The 17740-nt window shown below is 38.3% G+C and overlaps 1 protein-coding gene across 3 annotated transcripts in view; it reads right to left on the bottom strand.

Moving 5' to 3' along the window:
* The window catches only part of LOC109431629 (upstream-binding protein 1), a 113979-nt gene that overhangs the window by 40953 nt on the left and 55286 nt on the right, over positions 1-17740 (bottom strand). For 2 of the 3 annotated variants that reach the window (XM_029874525.2, XM_029874529.2), the window contains exon 3: positions 15024-17342. In XM_029874525.2, coding sequence (XP_029730385.2) covers positions 15024-15335 — 312 coding nt within the window. In that variant the 5' untranslated portion in view covers positions 15336-17342. The remainder of the gene's footprint in view (positions 1-15023; positions 17343-17740) is intronic. The other variant, XM_029874528.2, reaches the window with a different exon arrangement.

Genomic DNA, 17740 nt, shown 5'->3' with positions numbered 1-17740 from the left:
AGAGAAAATCCTTGAGAAATTGTCAGAAGAACTCCTTAAGGAATTTCTGGAGGATTTTCTTGAAGAATCTCTGGAAAACTTTCAGGTCGAATCCCTGGATGAATCCTTTAAAGATTTTCTGAAGAAATTTCTCGAGGAATCCCTTGTGGAATTTCCACAGGAATTTCATGAGGTATCTCTAGAGAAATACCTGGCGGAATTCCTCGAGGAATCCTTGAGAAATCTCCAGAGGAACTCCTGGAGGAATCCTTGCAGAAATTCCATTTGAAATTTGAAATTTCTGGAAAAAATCATCAAGGAAACCCTGGATGAATTCCCGGAGGAATCCCTGGAAAAACTCATGGAGGAATTACTGAAGAAAATATTAAAATATGCAGAGTGAGAGGGATTTCACATCACAATATAAACACATCTCTTGACTTCTAGGCTCTCGATTCGCTTAATCGGCTCTCAAGCAAACTTTCATTGATTTTTTTAAAGAAAATTTTGCCAGCTTAGGATAAGTTTAAGAACAACCATTTATAGAATAGATTCGCAGAAATCATATTAAAAAAAAGGTTTCTGTTAAATTCCTCGGTCGGTGGATGCCAGCGCGGCCATTCCGCGCCCCGATATCTTCGGAATTGACCTTATGGGTTCGGACGCATGCCTGCAAGTGGAGCTCGACGACGAATCCGAAAAGTTGTTGACCATCAACACTCACTGAGGCTTTTCCGATTCAACCGTTTGGCACCGGGTGTCAAATCAGCCCCCGGCGCGTTTCAGCAGCTGATGGCGAAGATGGTAGCCGGACTACGCGGCGTTGAAGTTTTCCTCGACGACATTCTGGTGCACAGCAAAACACTCGCGGAACCCAACCGAATCCTGCACATGCTTTTCCGGTGCCTACGTGAGTATGGTTTCCACTTGTAATCCATTAATCCAGAGGTGATGTTTCCGATTCCAAAATAACCCTACACGATCACATTGTTGACATATCTGTTCGCTCATTTGTATTTCCCGGCAAACTTCGTACTGCCTGCCTACTGTGGTTTTTGACATGCAGCTCCATATGGACGTCCCCCGCGAAGTTATCTGTATAGGAGCCCCCCTTTCCAGAGACCGGAGAGGTCTCACACCAAGCTAAGAACCTTCCCCGACCTCAAACATACCCGCATACAAAATTTCACATCAATCGGTTCAGTAGTTTCCAAATGCATAGCGTTCATACAGACAGACAGACAGACAGACGGAAATCCATTTTTATATACATAGATTATGCAAATATTAGACATATGTAGGGCTGTTACAAAAGGGTCGATTTGGAAACCGCAAAATCCGCGCCAAGCCATTTGAAATCCGCGCTGAGGTCATCAAATCCGCGCCAGTACAAAAACATATGGTTTTGAAGACTGAAGCTAATGAAAAGCCAGACTTTATATGTACTCCATATAAATAGCATTTTTAATGAAAAATAAATTTTTAACTATTACTAATCTATGACTTTAGATGACAACTTATACATCAAACAAGAATTGAAAAATGTTGCAAACAGGCTAGTTCTTTTTATTAAAATAAAAAGTTTTGAATCGATCGTCCTTTGATTTTTTATCAATCAGTGTATCTGCAATTTAACGAGAATAGGTTTTCCTGATCTCTAGGATTCCGAAAAGGGACCATTCTTGGCGAATGTTTTGAAACAATTTATAACCAAGGTTATGGTAGAAATGGGCCCATATAGCCGAGGCGGTAAACGCACGGGTATTCAGCATGACCATGCTGAGGGTGACGGGTTCGATTCCCGGTCGGTCCAGGATCTTTTCGTAAAGGAAATTTCCTTGACTTCCTTGGGCATAGAGTATCTTCGTGCCTGCCACACGATATACGCATGCAAAATGGTCATTGGCAGAGGAAGCTCTCAGTTAATAACTGTGGAAGTGCTCATAGAACACTAAGCTGAGAAGTAGGCTTTGTCCCAATGAGGACGTTACGCCAAGAAGAGAGAGAGAGTTATGGTAGAAATCCTGGATTAAAATCTAGTAAATACCAAAAGATCGTTCGAGAGAATCGAAAGAAAATTATCAGAAACTTCTTAAGAATTTCATGGTTTATTTTCTACAGAAACTTATTTTATAAAGAAATAGAGTAATACTAGTGGAGTTCATTGATTATATCACCAAGAAACTTTACTTCTAAGAGATATATTTATAAAAATGAAGCACTTCAAAAAAACTGTCTGGAAATTCAGTGAAGATTTTAACAAGTTAGGATTCCGAAAACTTCAACGATTTCTACAAGTATTCTGCCAAAAAAAAATCCTCAAAAAATTCTGCCAAGAAACCCAAGTAATCACGAGGCACTATAATTCACCTGGAGGCGAATATAATGCTACTAACGAGCTGACATGCGCTATATTGGCCGCTTAATAGCCCTGTGAGCCAAAAGTGGCGAAATATAGTGCTAATGGTTACTAGGGAACCCTCTAATAATCGTTCCCGCTATTCTCTTCAAAACGAGTGTTCCGACTGGAAATCAAAGAGAAATTTTACAACAGAAGTTTACGTATTTTTTGGATAATTCTACCAGAATTTCAGCAAAAAATCGATTCTACATAAATTCCACAAATAACTGATTCAGGAATTCCGCGAACTCCGCTAAATTCATCAATAATGAATGAAAAAAGTCCTGAATGTTAAAAAAAATCACTAGAGTTTTTTCAAGCTTTTATACGTGGCCTTTTATAAGAATGCAATCATAAAAGTCTTCAGGACGTCTTACCTGTATTACCTGTATTTTTTTAGGAATATCTGAATTTTAACGACATACTGTGTCAGAAAACCAATCAGATTGATTTTTCACGACACATACAGTCTACAAAACCAATGATTTTTTTGTGAGATTCTATTAAATGTGGCTACAAAACTCACAAATACAATGTTTGTCCAAAATTTCCGGTAGGCGTCATTTTACAATTTCCATAAAAAACAGCTTTCAGTATCACCAAGGAAGCCCAGCCCCATAACTCTAATTTGAAAATGTTCATTTTTACTGATTGTGTTGAGCCTCATGTCCAAATATTTAATGTAAATGTATTTGAAAACGATTTCCGCAAAATCCGCGCTGAAATTAGCAAAAGCGCGCGAAACACAAAAATCGCAAAGAAACGCAAAATCCGCGCCACGTGTAACAGCCTTGCATATGTAAGAAAGATGATATGTTGTCTTTCATATAGATTAGATTCGCCCTTGTAGAGAACGAGCGTCGTCATCTATTTCCTCCAATCATTCTTATTTATACATTCTATCGTGGTCGTAAGCATCAGTGTTGTCTAAGTATATTTGATCGTCAGCTTTAGCATATTGTAGATAACTTGTTTAAAGTAGTCGACAGTTGATATTTTGTACAAATACATGATATGAGAATGATGGAATTTCACCCACAGGTTGCTCAGTTTGCTCGTCAGTAAAATCTTCCGCTCCTATGGAGCCATGAGTATACGCATTCAATTCAAATCAAGCCTAACTTTACCAAACACCGTATCTAACAAAATCCAAGAACCGAGAAAATCGAAGGAGAAGTTCACTGTTCCCATAGCAACTCATACATTGAGCATATTAGAAACGTGAAAAATAGATAGATAGATAGATAGATGTCTTTATTAAAGAGATTTTCAGCCCGAGGCTTGCTCATCTCTAAAACGTGAAAAATCCGGGTATTTTTTTTCACAAATCATCCCAAAAGGTGAGTGATACAAGTAATCCTTAATGAAATTCAGAGCCTCAAGTAAAAATCTCTTTTTTGTTTACATATGTTGCATATGGTGTTTGAACACAGTTAAATCTTCTACATAGAACCATAACAGAATTTTGTAAGTCATTCAAACCAAGTTGGGAGCTGGGTAAATTGATGTACAAAACAGTAATAGGACCATCGTTGTTGTATGGAACAAAAGTATCAGTATTAACAAAGAAAAGTAGGGTGTCAATAGCTAATTATGAAAAGTTAATTCTTGGAAATATTTACCAATATTGCAGAAAACCAAAGAACCTCAAATTCAACGCGAGAAAGTTATTAGACGGAAAAACTATAAACAGAAGAATTAGAGTAGGAAGAACCACTCTCTCAAGTTAGCTTTTAAACTAAATCATAGGAAGAAGAAAGAGGGACGGCCCTCTCAGACATGGTTAAAATCATTAGAACAGGATTTTCTTAAATATGAAAACATGAATAGGGACAGCTTTGAAGAACTTTCGAAGGATAGGGAAAAACTGAAAAGTAAGTTAGATGAGATCTATAAAAAAGAGGATAGTGAAATTTCGGATGGGGAATCAGATGAGGACAGTAATGACAAAACATACAAGCATTGGAAAAGGAAAAGAAGGAATGAAACTTAGTGAGAGGGGTAGCGGCTCTCTGAAACCAGGTTTGAAGTACACCACCGTCGGTTTCAATCGGATTAATATATTGGGAGGTAATAATACAATTTTGAAAGCATAAATACCAAGTAAAATCAATAAATGTTGTGGTGACGAGTGTCTTCACTCGTTTACCTTAATACAATGCACTCGCGCGCATTCATGCTCCTACGTGTCAGCCGACCGACTGTGCGCAGCACAACAGAAGAATAGTCAGTCTAATATACACACTCGCGCTTGCCAGACGCGGCTACCACAAGTGGCGACGAGGATGAAAAGTAAAATCAAATTCTACCGCGTAAAGTTCGCGTTTTTGATTCGTTTTTGATTGATATAATTTTTGCTTATATTCTGTGCTAGTATATCGCAAAGTATTTAGTTGCATTGGAGTGAAAAAAAATACGATGTGATTGGAATACAAACGAGAAAAAAATGGTATTTATTGGTGAAAAATGCAAATAGATTGGAAAGAAATGAAAAAAAAATAATAATAATAATAATAAAATCAATTGTGAAAAGTGAAGAAAGAAGGCTAATAGTGTGAAGAGTTTTGATTTTCCAGCAGGCGAAAAATGAAAACAACGATGTGACGCCGCGTAGCGTGTAGCGTGGGTGCTTTGTGCAGAAAAAAGTGTTGACCTTGAGTCATTGTTCCATGCGCGCGGCATGGGGGAGTGTTTTTACAGTGCATGTGCTAGTGACCAACCGCGGGGAATCAATGTTACACAGATCGTGCAAATGTGTGTCTGTTTCTGCTGGATGAAGGTGGTAATTGGAATTACTGCAAGATGCGGTGATGTGGTACGGTGATACCGTGGAAGAACACAGTGAGTATATTTATTGTAGCCAGATGCACTGGCGCGATGAAGGATGTGTGCTGTTTTTTACTGCGAGGTATGTAGGTATTATCAATTCGGTTGATCTCGTATCTAAAGTGAAAGAAAGGTGCAATCGAACACAGTCTAATTTTGTGAACGCCCATTATTGCACCAAAATCTTTGAAGACATCGTGATTAAATTCACTACTGATAAAAGATAGTACTTTGAAATATTGTGATTAAATTCACTCCTGGTATTATAAAATCTTTTTATTGAGTGCTGCTATGTTAATATTAAAAAATGCCATTCTTCAAGTTTCCAGCACCTATTGGACCGGTTTGGTCTCTGTATAGTTTAGGAATAACGAAATATACACTCCGTTTCTTTTTCTGTATATGTACTCGCAGGGAGTTAGTCGATTGTTTATTGAAAACACCAACTGAATAAGTATGTGCGTAGTACATTTGATGTAGAAATGAGTTTCTTATAAGCCGCAGTTTCTTTTACAATCCATAGAATGCATAAATTCTACTGATGGTAGAAAAAAAAAAACAACTAATTTCGATATCTGCCGTTGGGTTTGACGCTTTCGGTTTGTTGCGGATGGTGCATTCTAGCTATCAATCCACACATACAGTTGAAAATTATCATGCCATCCACAAATATAAAAAAGTCCAGACTTTAAGACAATCGTACCCAGTTTAATAAACTTTCAACGTTTCATGACACTATTTTGATTTTGAACTTAATTCAACAAATACTCCATAAAGTCCATAATTTAATTCAAGTGATCAGCGGTGCAGTTTGTTCAAAGCTAGAGGTTGTATTTAGTGGTTGATTGCATCAACGGATTTCAATAGACCTCCCCAAGTAATCGCAATATTTCTGACGAATTTTCCTCACCTTCTGAATGTAGTCCATGCCATGTATTTAAACATTTTGATAGAGTTTATCGTTAGTACATGGTGCAGGATTTAGTTGGTTTATGAGTAGATTCACGAGAAGTGCGTGAAGGATGTTGTGATTGGATTCACTGAACACATATGGAAGGTATTTGTGTTAAGATAATGAGAAGAACGTGACACGCATTGAGAGGACTGTGATTAAATTCACTGAGAGCAAGACGATGTTGTGATTAAGCTCACTTGAAAACCACGGATAGGTAACAGTCATGTGATTAAATTCACTAACAATGTGGTGAAATCGGCTAATTGAGTCACTGAGAGAGCTCATGGGACCAACTGTGATTAAATTCACTGACTGACCGCCTGAGTACATAAAGAGTTGTGATTAAATTCACTTACATGCGGAAGGAGAAAGAAGTGTATTGAATAAAGAGTACAACAGAGATATTTGAGTTCACGGAGGATGAGGGAGCACATATAAGCTATGAGGCTGGGAGAGGGGCTGTTCAGCGAGATCCTGCCGAGAGAGTCTTGGTTCAAGTTCTGGTCCCAAGGAAGATCTTTTCATTTTTTTCGCTCATCTGAGACATACATTATTTCTTGATACACGAGTGCAAATGGTAAAGCGAAACACTGAGGTGGTCAGCGTCAAAGGGAGAAATAAACATGGAAGATAGTGATTTCACATGCTGGCATCTGGAAAAGGGCAGAATTGTTTTTCATATCATATCTTGGTTTGAATTTTAGGTGGTGCTTTTGTGGTAGAGGATGTTATCAGGATAACCATACCATAAGGGACCACTTGTAATGAAATTAGCGCAGTTTTGTTCCTTTGCTACGTTGGTAGCCGGACAGAGTTTTGTGTATTCATTGTTTCTCTCATGTATTGTCCTGGTAGCTGCTTCGTTTCGGCGGTTTAACGAGAAAATGATTGAACAATTCCATGGATCAAACTGGATATATGATTGCTTCAAATGTGAAATTAGAGTCAAGTCCAAGCACGCATATTTTGATCCAGACTGGTACCACGGTGTACAACATTTAGAAGGTGAAAAAAAAAATCCGAAAAGCTGACACTTCTTGATGACATAAATCAAATCGTTCAAAGACGTGAACAAAATGATCTAGTATATCAATTTGATCAACGTAAAAGGACGATAAGAACGACGACACATGTTTACGTCGGAAATTTGTGTGTACATAGTACTGCCTATCTTGTGATCTTGTGTGCCGTTGCTGGCACTATGAGTTTTGATATAGGATCTTAGGATATTGCTCAATCGAAATGCATGTGTTGTAGTGACTTGTTTCTATATTCCATGTGTTAATAATTTATGAGTACTTTGAAAACATTTTGTTTTGTTCTCCCGTATATAGATTTCTTGCATTAGGTTTCGTGAGACTTTTCTGAACAACTCAATATGATGGTACAGGCTCACATCTTTATTGATGAAGTACTCTGCTTGACAAATGCTTTAGTCGGAAAGAAAGTTGATGGAAGTTGATGGAGTGGAGTGATATTGTTCTGCAGTTGAAACGGATTTAACAGCGGTCTGATCAAGGATGTGTTCACACAAAGTGAGCTCTGCCCCTGGGAAATGTCCGTTAGTAGCCTGAGGTATTCAATGGGTCTATTTGGTTTGATGCGCAGTAAATATTGTTATAATTAGACAAGTGTTTCAAGTTTGAATGTAAGGAGTGATTTGATTAAGTGGAGCGAGTTTTTGCTTGAAGCCGCGTTGTTTGGAGTTGTTGTACCAAACAGTGTCCAGGACTTTGTTAGGAGTGTGATTAGTTGTATCGGTCCTATGATCGAAGCAGTGGATGAGCGAGTGTTCGGCAAGACTTAATCGTAGTTTCCTTGGACTTCTTAAGTGTGGAATGTCTTTGCATGCAGTTGCAAGTTTGTCATTGAAGGGAGATCTCAGGTGGCGTAAAGGTGGTCTAGCATTCACTTGACTGAGAAGCAGACGATGTCCTAGTTGGTGCGTTGCGCCTTGCAGAGGAATTAAGACGTTCAGGTGTAGGTCGGTGCAACATGGTGAGGACTTGTGATTAAATTCACTGGAAGCGTGCCGTTGTGATTAAATTCACTGAGGGTGTTCAAGAAGCAGTGGATTCGATTACAGGAATCCATTATATGGAGGATGGTAAATGTGGTAATTAAATTTACAGGGATGAACATCATCCGTTCTACCTAAGGGTGTCTTGAGGAAGAAATACAGTAAAGCGGAATTGATTCTATTGCGAGATGGTGTGTTTCAGAAAGTCGGATTACAAAGTGCATGGTGGTGCTGTGGAGTTGTGCTGAAATGAGATCTAGCAGCATTCTTTGGATGATCAAAATGAGAGCTGCACTGCAGTGGTCACATATTAGAAGAGTGACTATCGGAAGAGGTGTTCAATGGGAAAGCAAAATATGACGTTATTTTCATGCCAGGCTACTCACATGAAAGATTTTGCGATTGCAAAGAATATTTGTAGTATCATGGTCGTACGGTTGGGTTCGATTCACGTGTTGATGTTTTTGCATATACAAGAGAACATTCAGTGCAACTGAAAGCGTTTGACTACGACAAATGAAGAACAGACCCATAATTCAAAGATAACTAATAAAAAGTAATTATTCATTGAAAGGAGAAGACTTTCGAGGAAGTCGTATATTCGGAACTTAGAGATAATATGCGTATGTTAATGTATAGTGATCCTATGAGGAGTAAGGGGAGCAACTGCTCTGCCATGCTAAAATACCTTTAGAGTAGTTTAACACTGTGTGGTCATGGTTATTTGCGTAATCATTGGTCAGATGCTGATTGGTGTTTAGACAGGAGAAAGCCACGGTGCCACATTTTGATAAGTCGTACAAGGCCGGCCGATTGTGTACTTGATTAGGGGACACACTTCATTATATGGGGGGAGAGACGGAGCCGGTCTGCAGAAACTTGAAAGTATTGGTCTGGCGACAGCCTCATGATTACCTGAAGGATGTTGGCGTGCGGATCAAGGGAATCATAGAAAATTCATGGAGTACTAGTAGGTGTACTTTATTCATGGAGTGTGGCATCGAATCACTACATTAAATTCATGATTATCCCATATGGCGTTAAGACGATTCTGACACTCGACGTTTCAAGGTTCATTCGGACTTTAAAGAACTCTAAGCCAATGCGCAAATTCAGATTATAGAAAGGGGGATGTGGTGACGAGTGTCTTCACTCGTTTACCTTAATACAATGCACTCGCGCGCATTCATGCTCCTACGTGTCAGCCGACCGACTGTGCGCAGCACAACAGAAGAATAGTCAGTCTAATATACACACTCGCGCTTGCCAGACGCGGCTACCACAAATGTCACAAAAGGTAAGACTGTATTATAAATTCATGAACATCAAGATAATGGTAAGTGTCTTCTACTTTAAATGTTATCATAGAAACATATTCCAAAAATAAATATATAAATATAGGATGTCTGAGTGAAGTAATATGGAAGGGAAGAGTGGAATTGCCAACTTTTTATCTTCAACATATTGCGGAGCAAGGCAGAGTCCTTTCCCACTTATTGAGACATCCTTCTATATGGTGTGATGGCTGGATGAAAATCAGGCTTGAGGCCATAATCATTTTATACATTAATGATTGAATAAAATCTGCATTTCAGCTGGACCCACACATGTAGAGAGGACAGTCTATTGTCTAACGGCTGTGCCCTGCAACAATAAGTGGTTACCTTTACATACATACATACATAGGGGAGACTGAGGAGACTTGATCCCTGGGGAGACTTGTTCCCCCCATATTTTCTCGGAACCAAAAACAGTTTTCTTTTGGCATATTTTTTTCCAAAACTACATCTGGGCAGACGACAATGTTTTGGATACAAGCGATTTTGATTGTGTGTTGCATTATTTTTTAGTGGTTGATGGTTTATTTTCAGTCCTTCAGAAATCTTTTAGACGATTCCGAAAAATCTCAATAACTTTGTGAAAATTGAGCCAAACTGTGTCAAAATTTCACAGCACATATTTTAAATAATATACATACTATCAAATAAGGCTGTAATATGAATATTTTATTTATGGCAGCTTAGTATATCCAACAGTGGGGAGCAGTGTTGCAATTTTTCGACAGGCCTTTATGATAACGATATTTTGCTTTTTTCATTTTCTCCGTTTTGTTTTTCGTGTCAAAGTTGTTTTCCGATCAGGTACACTCGCACGCAGCGTGCTGAAAGCGAGAGCTGACAGGGCTAAATTTCTATTCAATTTTCTTTAGTTGAGTGTTTTCACCCGTGCTAACGTATAGGGCACTCACTCTCACAAGCCACCGCTTGAGACGAATGGCCTTTCAGCATGAGTAGTGTGTGGATGATTGGGAATTGATCTTGTTGGGTCGCTCACGAATGGAGCTCTCGGACTCTGTCAGTTCTCACATCGAGGAACTGAAAACGACCGCCGCAGTCATTTATTTTCGGCTGAAAAACAGGCACTGAGACTGATATTTTGCAGGACTGGTGGGGAGACTTCATCCCTCGAGGATGACACGCGCATTATGCATGTGAAAAATAAAATTCTATTTGGAAGCCTCTATTTAATCGGAGTTCTAGTATTTTCAATGATAAAATGTGTCAGATAATTATTATTTTATTACCCACCATAAAAAGGGGGATCAAGTCTCCCAATTTTCAAAATACGGCATACCCTTAAAAATTTAAGGAAATCTTGCAATTTCAAATACACTATATTCATCAAAAATATAAGAAAACTTTAAAAGAAAATGAATAGGAAGATTCTGGAGTTATTTTCCCTTTAAATTAACCATGTGCTCAAAAGGGGATCTGTTGTGACCCATTTTTGAAAAATACATCATAAGACATGCCTCCATGAAAACACAGATTTGATCACTTTAACAATAATTTAAAGTCCTTCTGTTGTGTATAAAGTAGCAATAGATGTTTACCTGCCATTCTGTACGAAAAACGGATCTAGTTTTGGGTTTTTCTTAAAGTTACAGGCAAATTAAGAAAAAGGGATCAAGTCTACCCAGTCTCCCCTACATGTTGCATACGGTGTTGTTCTTTTTTACTGAAAGTGTATCAAATTTGTAAAGTTTTCAGAAATACGATTTAATTGAAGTTTAGTTGGAACTTGCTATTGGAGATGACTGGTCGACGACGTCCTTTTGTTTGCGCCGAACTGCTGCGACCTTCTCTTGAATGGACTTCGGCTTTTATAAAAAAAAAAATTAATTATCTTGTTCAGATAATTCAACGATGTAAAAATTAGGGATTGCAAAAGCAACGACCCAGCCTAGTATTGCCTCTAGCCTTGACCTTACAGTTCTACGACAATAGGCCATATATTGACCTCGCAGCACCAAATCTGGACGAACATTTGAAAAGGGCCTATCTGCTTTGCGTAAACAAACAATGTTTTTGTCTCTGTAGGGCCCATCTGCATCCACCCACGCACGTCAACACCCTTATCAGAAAGAGTGTTAAGGGTTTGATGTGCGTGGGTGGATGCAGATGGGCCCTACAGAGACAAAAACATGTTTGTTTACAAAAAGCAGATAGGCCCTTTTCAAATGTTCGTCCAGAAATCGGAGTTCGCCAGTTGCACTAGCGAAGCGAAGTTTTCAGCGAACTTTCTGTCATTCCTCATCCGACCCGACATGCATCCCTGATGTTTTCGTTTTCAGTCCGACGCCGTGTCGACAATCACGACTTTATCCTACCTGGGCGTCTGTCAGAGCGAGCGCGCCAAATTTTTCGTGAGTGAGCATGTGGTGTTGGTGGTTAAGATGAAACGGTACGCTAGCCGCTATTAATTGGAAAAATTGTTTCGGTAATGTCGATCGGCTTTTTTTTTGCGAAAACGCAAATTGAAAAGTATTAATTTATTAAAAATAGTAAGCGCACGGGTACAATAGGTTAGCAAGTTCGGAATTTTGTGTGAAATTAGTTTTTGTTTTCACCACGGAAAAATGCTTCTGACTACCATGGTGAGTTCGTCTCATTTTCCCTTAAGTTCGCTAGTAATGCAGTGAAGTTTGAGCGATGCTCATTCTTCGGTTTTCTTCCAAATCCACAATAAATGGAGCTGAGCAAATGCTCTTTATTTTATTTTTTATATGATCCACGGTCTTGCATAGTAAGAAAAGAATATTTAGTCAACTTTATTCATATAACCTGTTAAATTTGTTAACGGGAATTCTAATCTAATCTAAGACAAACACAGTTCGAGAAACTATCCTGGAAAGTAATCAGGTTAGATTAGGCTCATTTACTTTTCTTGTCAATATTGGGGCTTGTAGCATATCAAAGATATGATATGATAAAAGCGTCAAGGCGGCCTTCAAAAAATGCCAATGATATTCATGGTGAATATCAATTGGCATTTTTGTAAGGTAGCCCGTGACATTTACCTTAAATATTCGCGAGTGTAGAATTAGCATTTAAGTTAAAATACACAAAAATAAAAACTAAAAAAAAACCTAAATATTCGAAAAAATAGCGGTTTTTCCGTGACTTTCTTGTAGTACTGATCTAGCCGCAAAAGTTTTTCATATACCATATTCTGCGGTTTGGCTTCTAAAATGAGCTGTAGGTGGTTGAATTTAGATATGACGAAATGATTTTTTCAGCACTGGATACTGCACTTATGATTTTCATAGTTTTCGTCTAATGAATCTTTTTTTTATTTTTTTTAATGATTTCATAGTATTTGTATACTTTTCATAAACGGGGTAGCGAAATGCATAAGATTTATCGTATGACAAACCTCATAAGAAGATAACACTGAAGTTTTTTTTACGACGGTAATGGTACCGCGTAAAAAACCGCGTTATTTATACGTCTTAAAAAACCGCGTTATTTCAAAACAGTCGTAAAAACCGCGTCATTTCAAAAAACGTCGTATAAAAATGTCAAGTCACGGTAGATGTGGACCTGACTATTTTACGCGTGTTTTAAAAAAAACGCGTTTTTTACAACGGTTTTTGAAATAACGTGGTTTTTTAGGACGGACTGCGTAAAAAAACTTCAAAGTATTATGAAAATCATAAGATACATTATATAACGCCGTTGATAAAAAACAATAAAACTTTTTATTGGCTTCTAACCACTTCATCTTTTGAAGCATTGCGACATGTCAAAGAAGGAAAAACTCATTTTTTGCATCCAAAAACACTTCAGATTTAACCAAAAACATAATACTATACAGCGTATTAAATTCTTCCGGCGTTATGTTTTTGAAATATAGTGCCAAAGGCACGACACCTACATATATAACAATGATTTGATCTCTCTATGTACACTTCTGACCCTTAGTAATATTTAGCTCAAACAACGACGGTAAAACTGTAAATATTACTCTTCGAATTGTTGAAAAAGTCCATTAGAGCAAGCCTTACTAGAAGGTCTTTATACTAAAGCAACATTAAATTTAGGTCATCATAGATTTCTATTGAGCATTACTTCAAATTCTACTTCCTCGAATGATTTAATCTTTTCTCCCGTCAAAAGGTGATCAATACCGACATCTACGCCTTTAAAACGACGAAACCATCGTCACAATGTGTCAAAATGAAATAATCATTTTGGAATTCATTTGAGGCTTTCATAAACGCTTAATCCAGCGTTTAGTTTAGAATGAAAAGAGACAATTTTCCGCAAACTCAATTCATGATAGGGGAACTTACGTATTCTCGGCAGTTTTGTTCTCTTCGTCATGGGGGGGTTTTTTGAAACCTGTAGGTCTCAAAATTGGCCTCAAATCCTTCCCAACCAAGGTGAGTTACATGCCCAAATTTCAGGCAATTCGGCCCACAAAAACCCCCCATGACGAAGAGAACAAACCTGCCGATAATACCCATCGTCACCCTATTTTGAATATTTGTGAACATTTACCTGCGCTATCTGAAGAAAAATGCTAGAAACAAAAATATTGCGCACTTAAAACTTGTGCATGTATGATTCAGAAAAACGTGCTGCTGGGAGCAAATAAATATTGTATTTTCAAGAGAAAATATAAAAGTTTATTTAACTTTGGGCTAAACTATGTTTAGAGTAACATACCAAAAACTTTCATATTCATTGGGAACACATCTAAAACGCGTAACCATAAAATGTCCTGTTTCGTTTGGCAGCTTTACGAAGACGATATAAAGGTGAAATTAGAAGCATGTCCTGATTTTTTTTGGTTTGGATTTTATTACATAAATAACGAAGCAATATTTTCAAAATCGGTTTTCGTACACATGTAGAATATGATTGATTGATTGATTTGTCTTTATTAAAGAGACTTTCGGCCCTTGGCTGGTTCGTCTCTCCGATGTAGAATATGGATAAAGGTATCTTTTGTTTTTTTCCGTGGTGGAAAATGTTTTCCATTTTTGCAGAAACCATTTTTTTACGAAATTTTGTTTAAAAATTGTTTCTGCAAAAACGAAAAAACATTTTCCACCAGGACAAAAAAATCAGAAGATATCTTGATCCATACTCTACATGTGTACAAAAACCGATTTTGAAAATATTGCTTCAATGTTTTATGATTAATCAAAAATCAAAAAAATGAGGAGATGGAACCAGTTTCGCCTCAATGGGAACATCTGGGATAATTCCGTTACCGTTGTACTCCATCATACATCTTCCAATTCCAAATTTTCTGCGACAGTGATCAATTTAAATGTTTTATAAAATTAACGAAGCAGACTTGATGAAATAGTAATTGGAACAGATCACATTGGCATCGAATATAGTGACCAAAATGTTCCCCTGATTTTACGCTTGGATTAGGCAAAGATTGCATATATTGAATTTTGCTACATTCTTCTCATTGTAATTTAGCCTGGGGTATTTTAAAAATTCTGAAAGTAGATTGAATGAAATACTGTTACAAAGACATACCTCTTCGAATTCCTGCTGATTTGGTTGATGTTGTTGATTTGAGTGTTGCGGTCGTTGATCTTGCTGTTGCTGATGTTGTTGCTGCTGCTGTTGGTGTTGCTGCTGCTGCTGATAGAACGAGTTCTGGTATTCCATTTGTTCTTCTTTTCCACACAGATCGCGTCCACCTTGTTGATGCTGGTGTTGTTGCTGATGATAGTGGTGGTTGTTGTAATGGCCGTTGGTGTGATAGTAAAACTTTAACGGCTCAGGTGTTTGGCAGAGCTGCTCTAATCCACTATTGCATAAGTTTGCCAACAGCGATACCGCCATTCGTGATTCTATCTCACCAAATTTCACCCGGCTGATTCAAACGAAGAAGTCGAAATTTCTAACTCTCGATATATCTTATCAGCAGCCTTCGCGGCTTCCACAAAACGACGCGCAACCGTGACGACAACACACAACCCCGATGTTATTGGGTATTTTCTTCTCGAGAAGTTTTGGAATGAATTTTAATTTACTTTCAACAATGGAAATATTGATATCTCACTGGCTGTCACGACCCGAAATTCAATCACACGTACCTCTCACTTATTTAGTACACGATAACAGGCACTCGATTTTTACGTTTCTTCCGTATGATTTCTTCTGTGTTTGTTCAATTGTTTCAGGTGCAACTGATATGATTCTGTTAATATCTCCACAGTTTCTTCACGACCGATTGTTCAGTAGTTTACATTTTCGGACTGTATAACCTTTAATTTCAGGAAGCTGGAGCCCACGTGCATGAATCTACTTTATATGGGTAATATACTATGATTATACTTATACTTTATATTATAAAAAATTTGCACTTTGTAATTTACCTTTTTGGGACTTTTTCTTCACATTCGAATGATAAGTACAAGCACATTACACTTGATATGCACCGATACTTTGGTCCTTGTTTCAGCGAGTCAGTTAGAATAGCACAAAGAAGGAATTGTACAATTTCTTAATTCCGGTAGTTTCACGCTGTCGATGGCTTTGCAGTAGAGTGTTTTCGATATCAATCAGCATTTTGTTAACCATGAAAACGACAAATTCCAGACACTTATTTTCCGTCTCCATATGGCACACTAAGGGCGCAAAACTTTAAGGACAACTGTTCAAGCACTTTGTTCTGTAGCAGCTCCACTTTGACAATGAATGAAAATCGTTTCGCAGGAAGGTTCTCTAGTTGGATTTTCTTCTTTCACGACACGTTACGGTTTTTTCTTCGATAAAACTTGTTTTTCTGCTTCGGTTGACTGCTAGTTTGCACGGGTAATTAACACTCGTCTTGGATTCACATTTTATCAAGTTTTAGCAATCAATACTCGCTGGTCACTTCCACCATTTTGGTTTTTTCTTCTATTTGGTCGTAGCTACTACATAAATGCGACTTCGAGGTGTTGAGTAGCTTGTATTTAGAAGTAGACTCACGTAAAGAAAACCGGCACAACTAGACACTCGCGCGCGCGTTCGACGACTTGATTTTCTTCGTATGTTTTAAGTCCCACCGGTCGGTTAGTCGTTAATATAATACTCGATCGACCTTATACAATCCATAGTAGCATTTGATTGCGGTCTTTGATTCCACACTATCAAATATTGAAGCATAGCTTCGCGCAGTACGCTAACGCACTCAACATTTTGGGCATGTTATCTCGTCCGGAACACAACAAGAAATGTGGCGCTCAGTCAGACGGTCACAGTCACTTGGTTCAACAAATGGAGCCGATGTGGTTTGTTGTCAGTTGGCGGTTCCACAGTACGGAAATCTCACGAGTTAAGGCACAGAGCACAGTGTGACACAGCAATCAACTTATTCTACTTTAAATTAAGATTTATTGAGCCCAATAGAGCAACAGAAGCTTGGTTCGTCTGGACGGGGACACTTGGCTGCATATACGATGTTCTCCGGCGTATAGAGCAATAATTTCATTCCATATCAGCTCTAATTTACTGCTCTTGCCCTTTTGTTTGCGTTTATACTTTTCACTTTAAATGATAAACTGTCATCTGTTGCCGAGTTCGAATCGTGTATATAACAACGGAACAGTTCTGCCCGCAGTGTTCTTCGCACGATTTGGTTAATACACTTTGAACACGAATCACACAACGCACGAAAATCGCCTTGAATTCCGAACTAGGCTATGCAACGAGCCGTGAAGTAGTCGTTCAAGTCTTCCACATGTCACAAGTCGTTTGGTACTGATCGGGTCTCCCCTCCGGACTCTGGTGGTAGCAAAGAAGAAACCTCTTGCGAACAGAATCAGGCTTAACCGTCTCGCCCAGCCTAACCACGTGAATGAACTGAAAAGTAGAATGAAAGTTGAACGTATATGCTATTAATGAACCCGTCAGTAATTGTTTCGAATCCACAACTCTGTGAAAACGTGTGCGTTGGTGACGACACCGCGAGTATCAGTAAACGAAGTGGAGGATGAAAATGATAAAAATGAGTATAATATTATCATACAGGTACCTGGGCATACACTCATAGTCGAACGGGGATGAGAGATCAAAACTTGTTTGGAAGTGAAATCGGACGAGACGCCAGAGACGTGCCTAGACGGGTTTGCGCGGGGCAAAAGCCATTTATTAGGGTGAAGGTAAATTCCTTTCTTTTAAATGAGCCCACACGAAGGTATCGAATATTGTGAAAGCGACGTAATACTATTTCATTCACACATATGTATCAGTCAAATTAC

This window comes from Aedes albopictus, chromosome 2 (genome assembly GCF_035046485.1).
Source record: "Aedes albopictus strain Foshan chromosome 2, AalbF5, whole genome shotgun sequence".
Classification (NCBI taxonomy): Eukaryota; Metazoa; Arthropoda; class Insecta; order Diptera; family Culicidae; genus Aedes; species Aedes albopictus.
The sequence above is the reverse complement of the archived record's forward strand: the minus strand, read 5'-3'. Positions and strand labels throughout refer to the sequence as shown.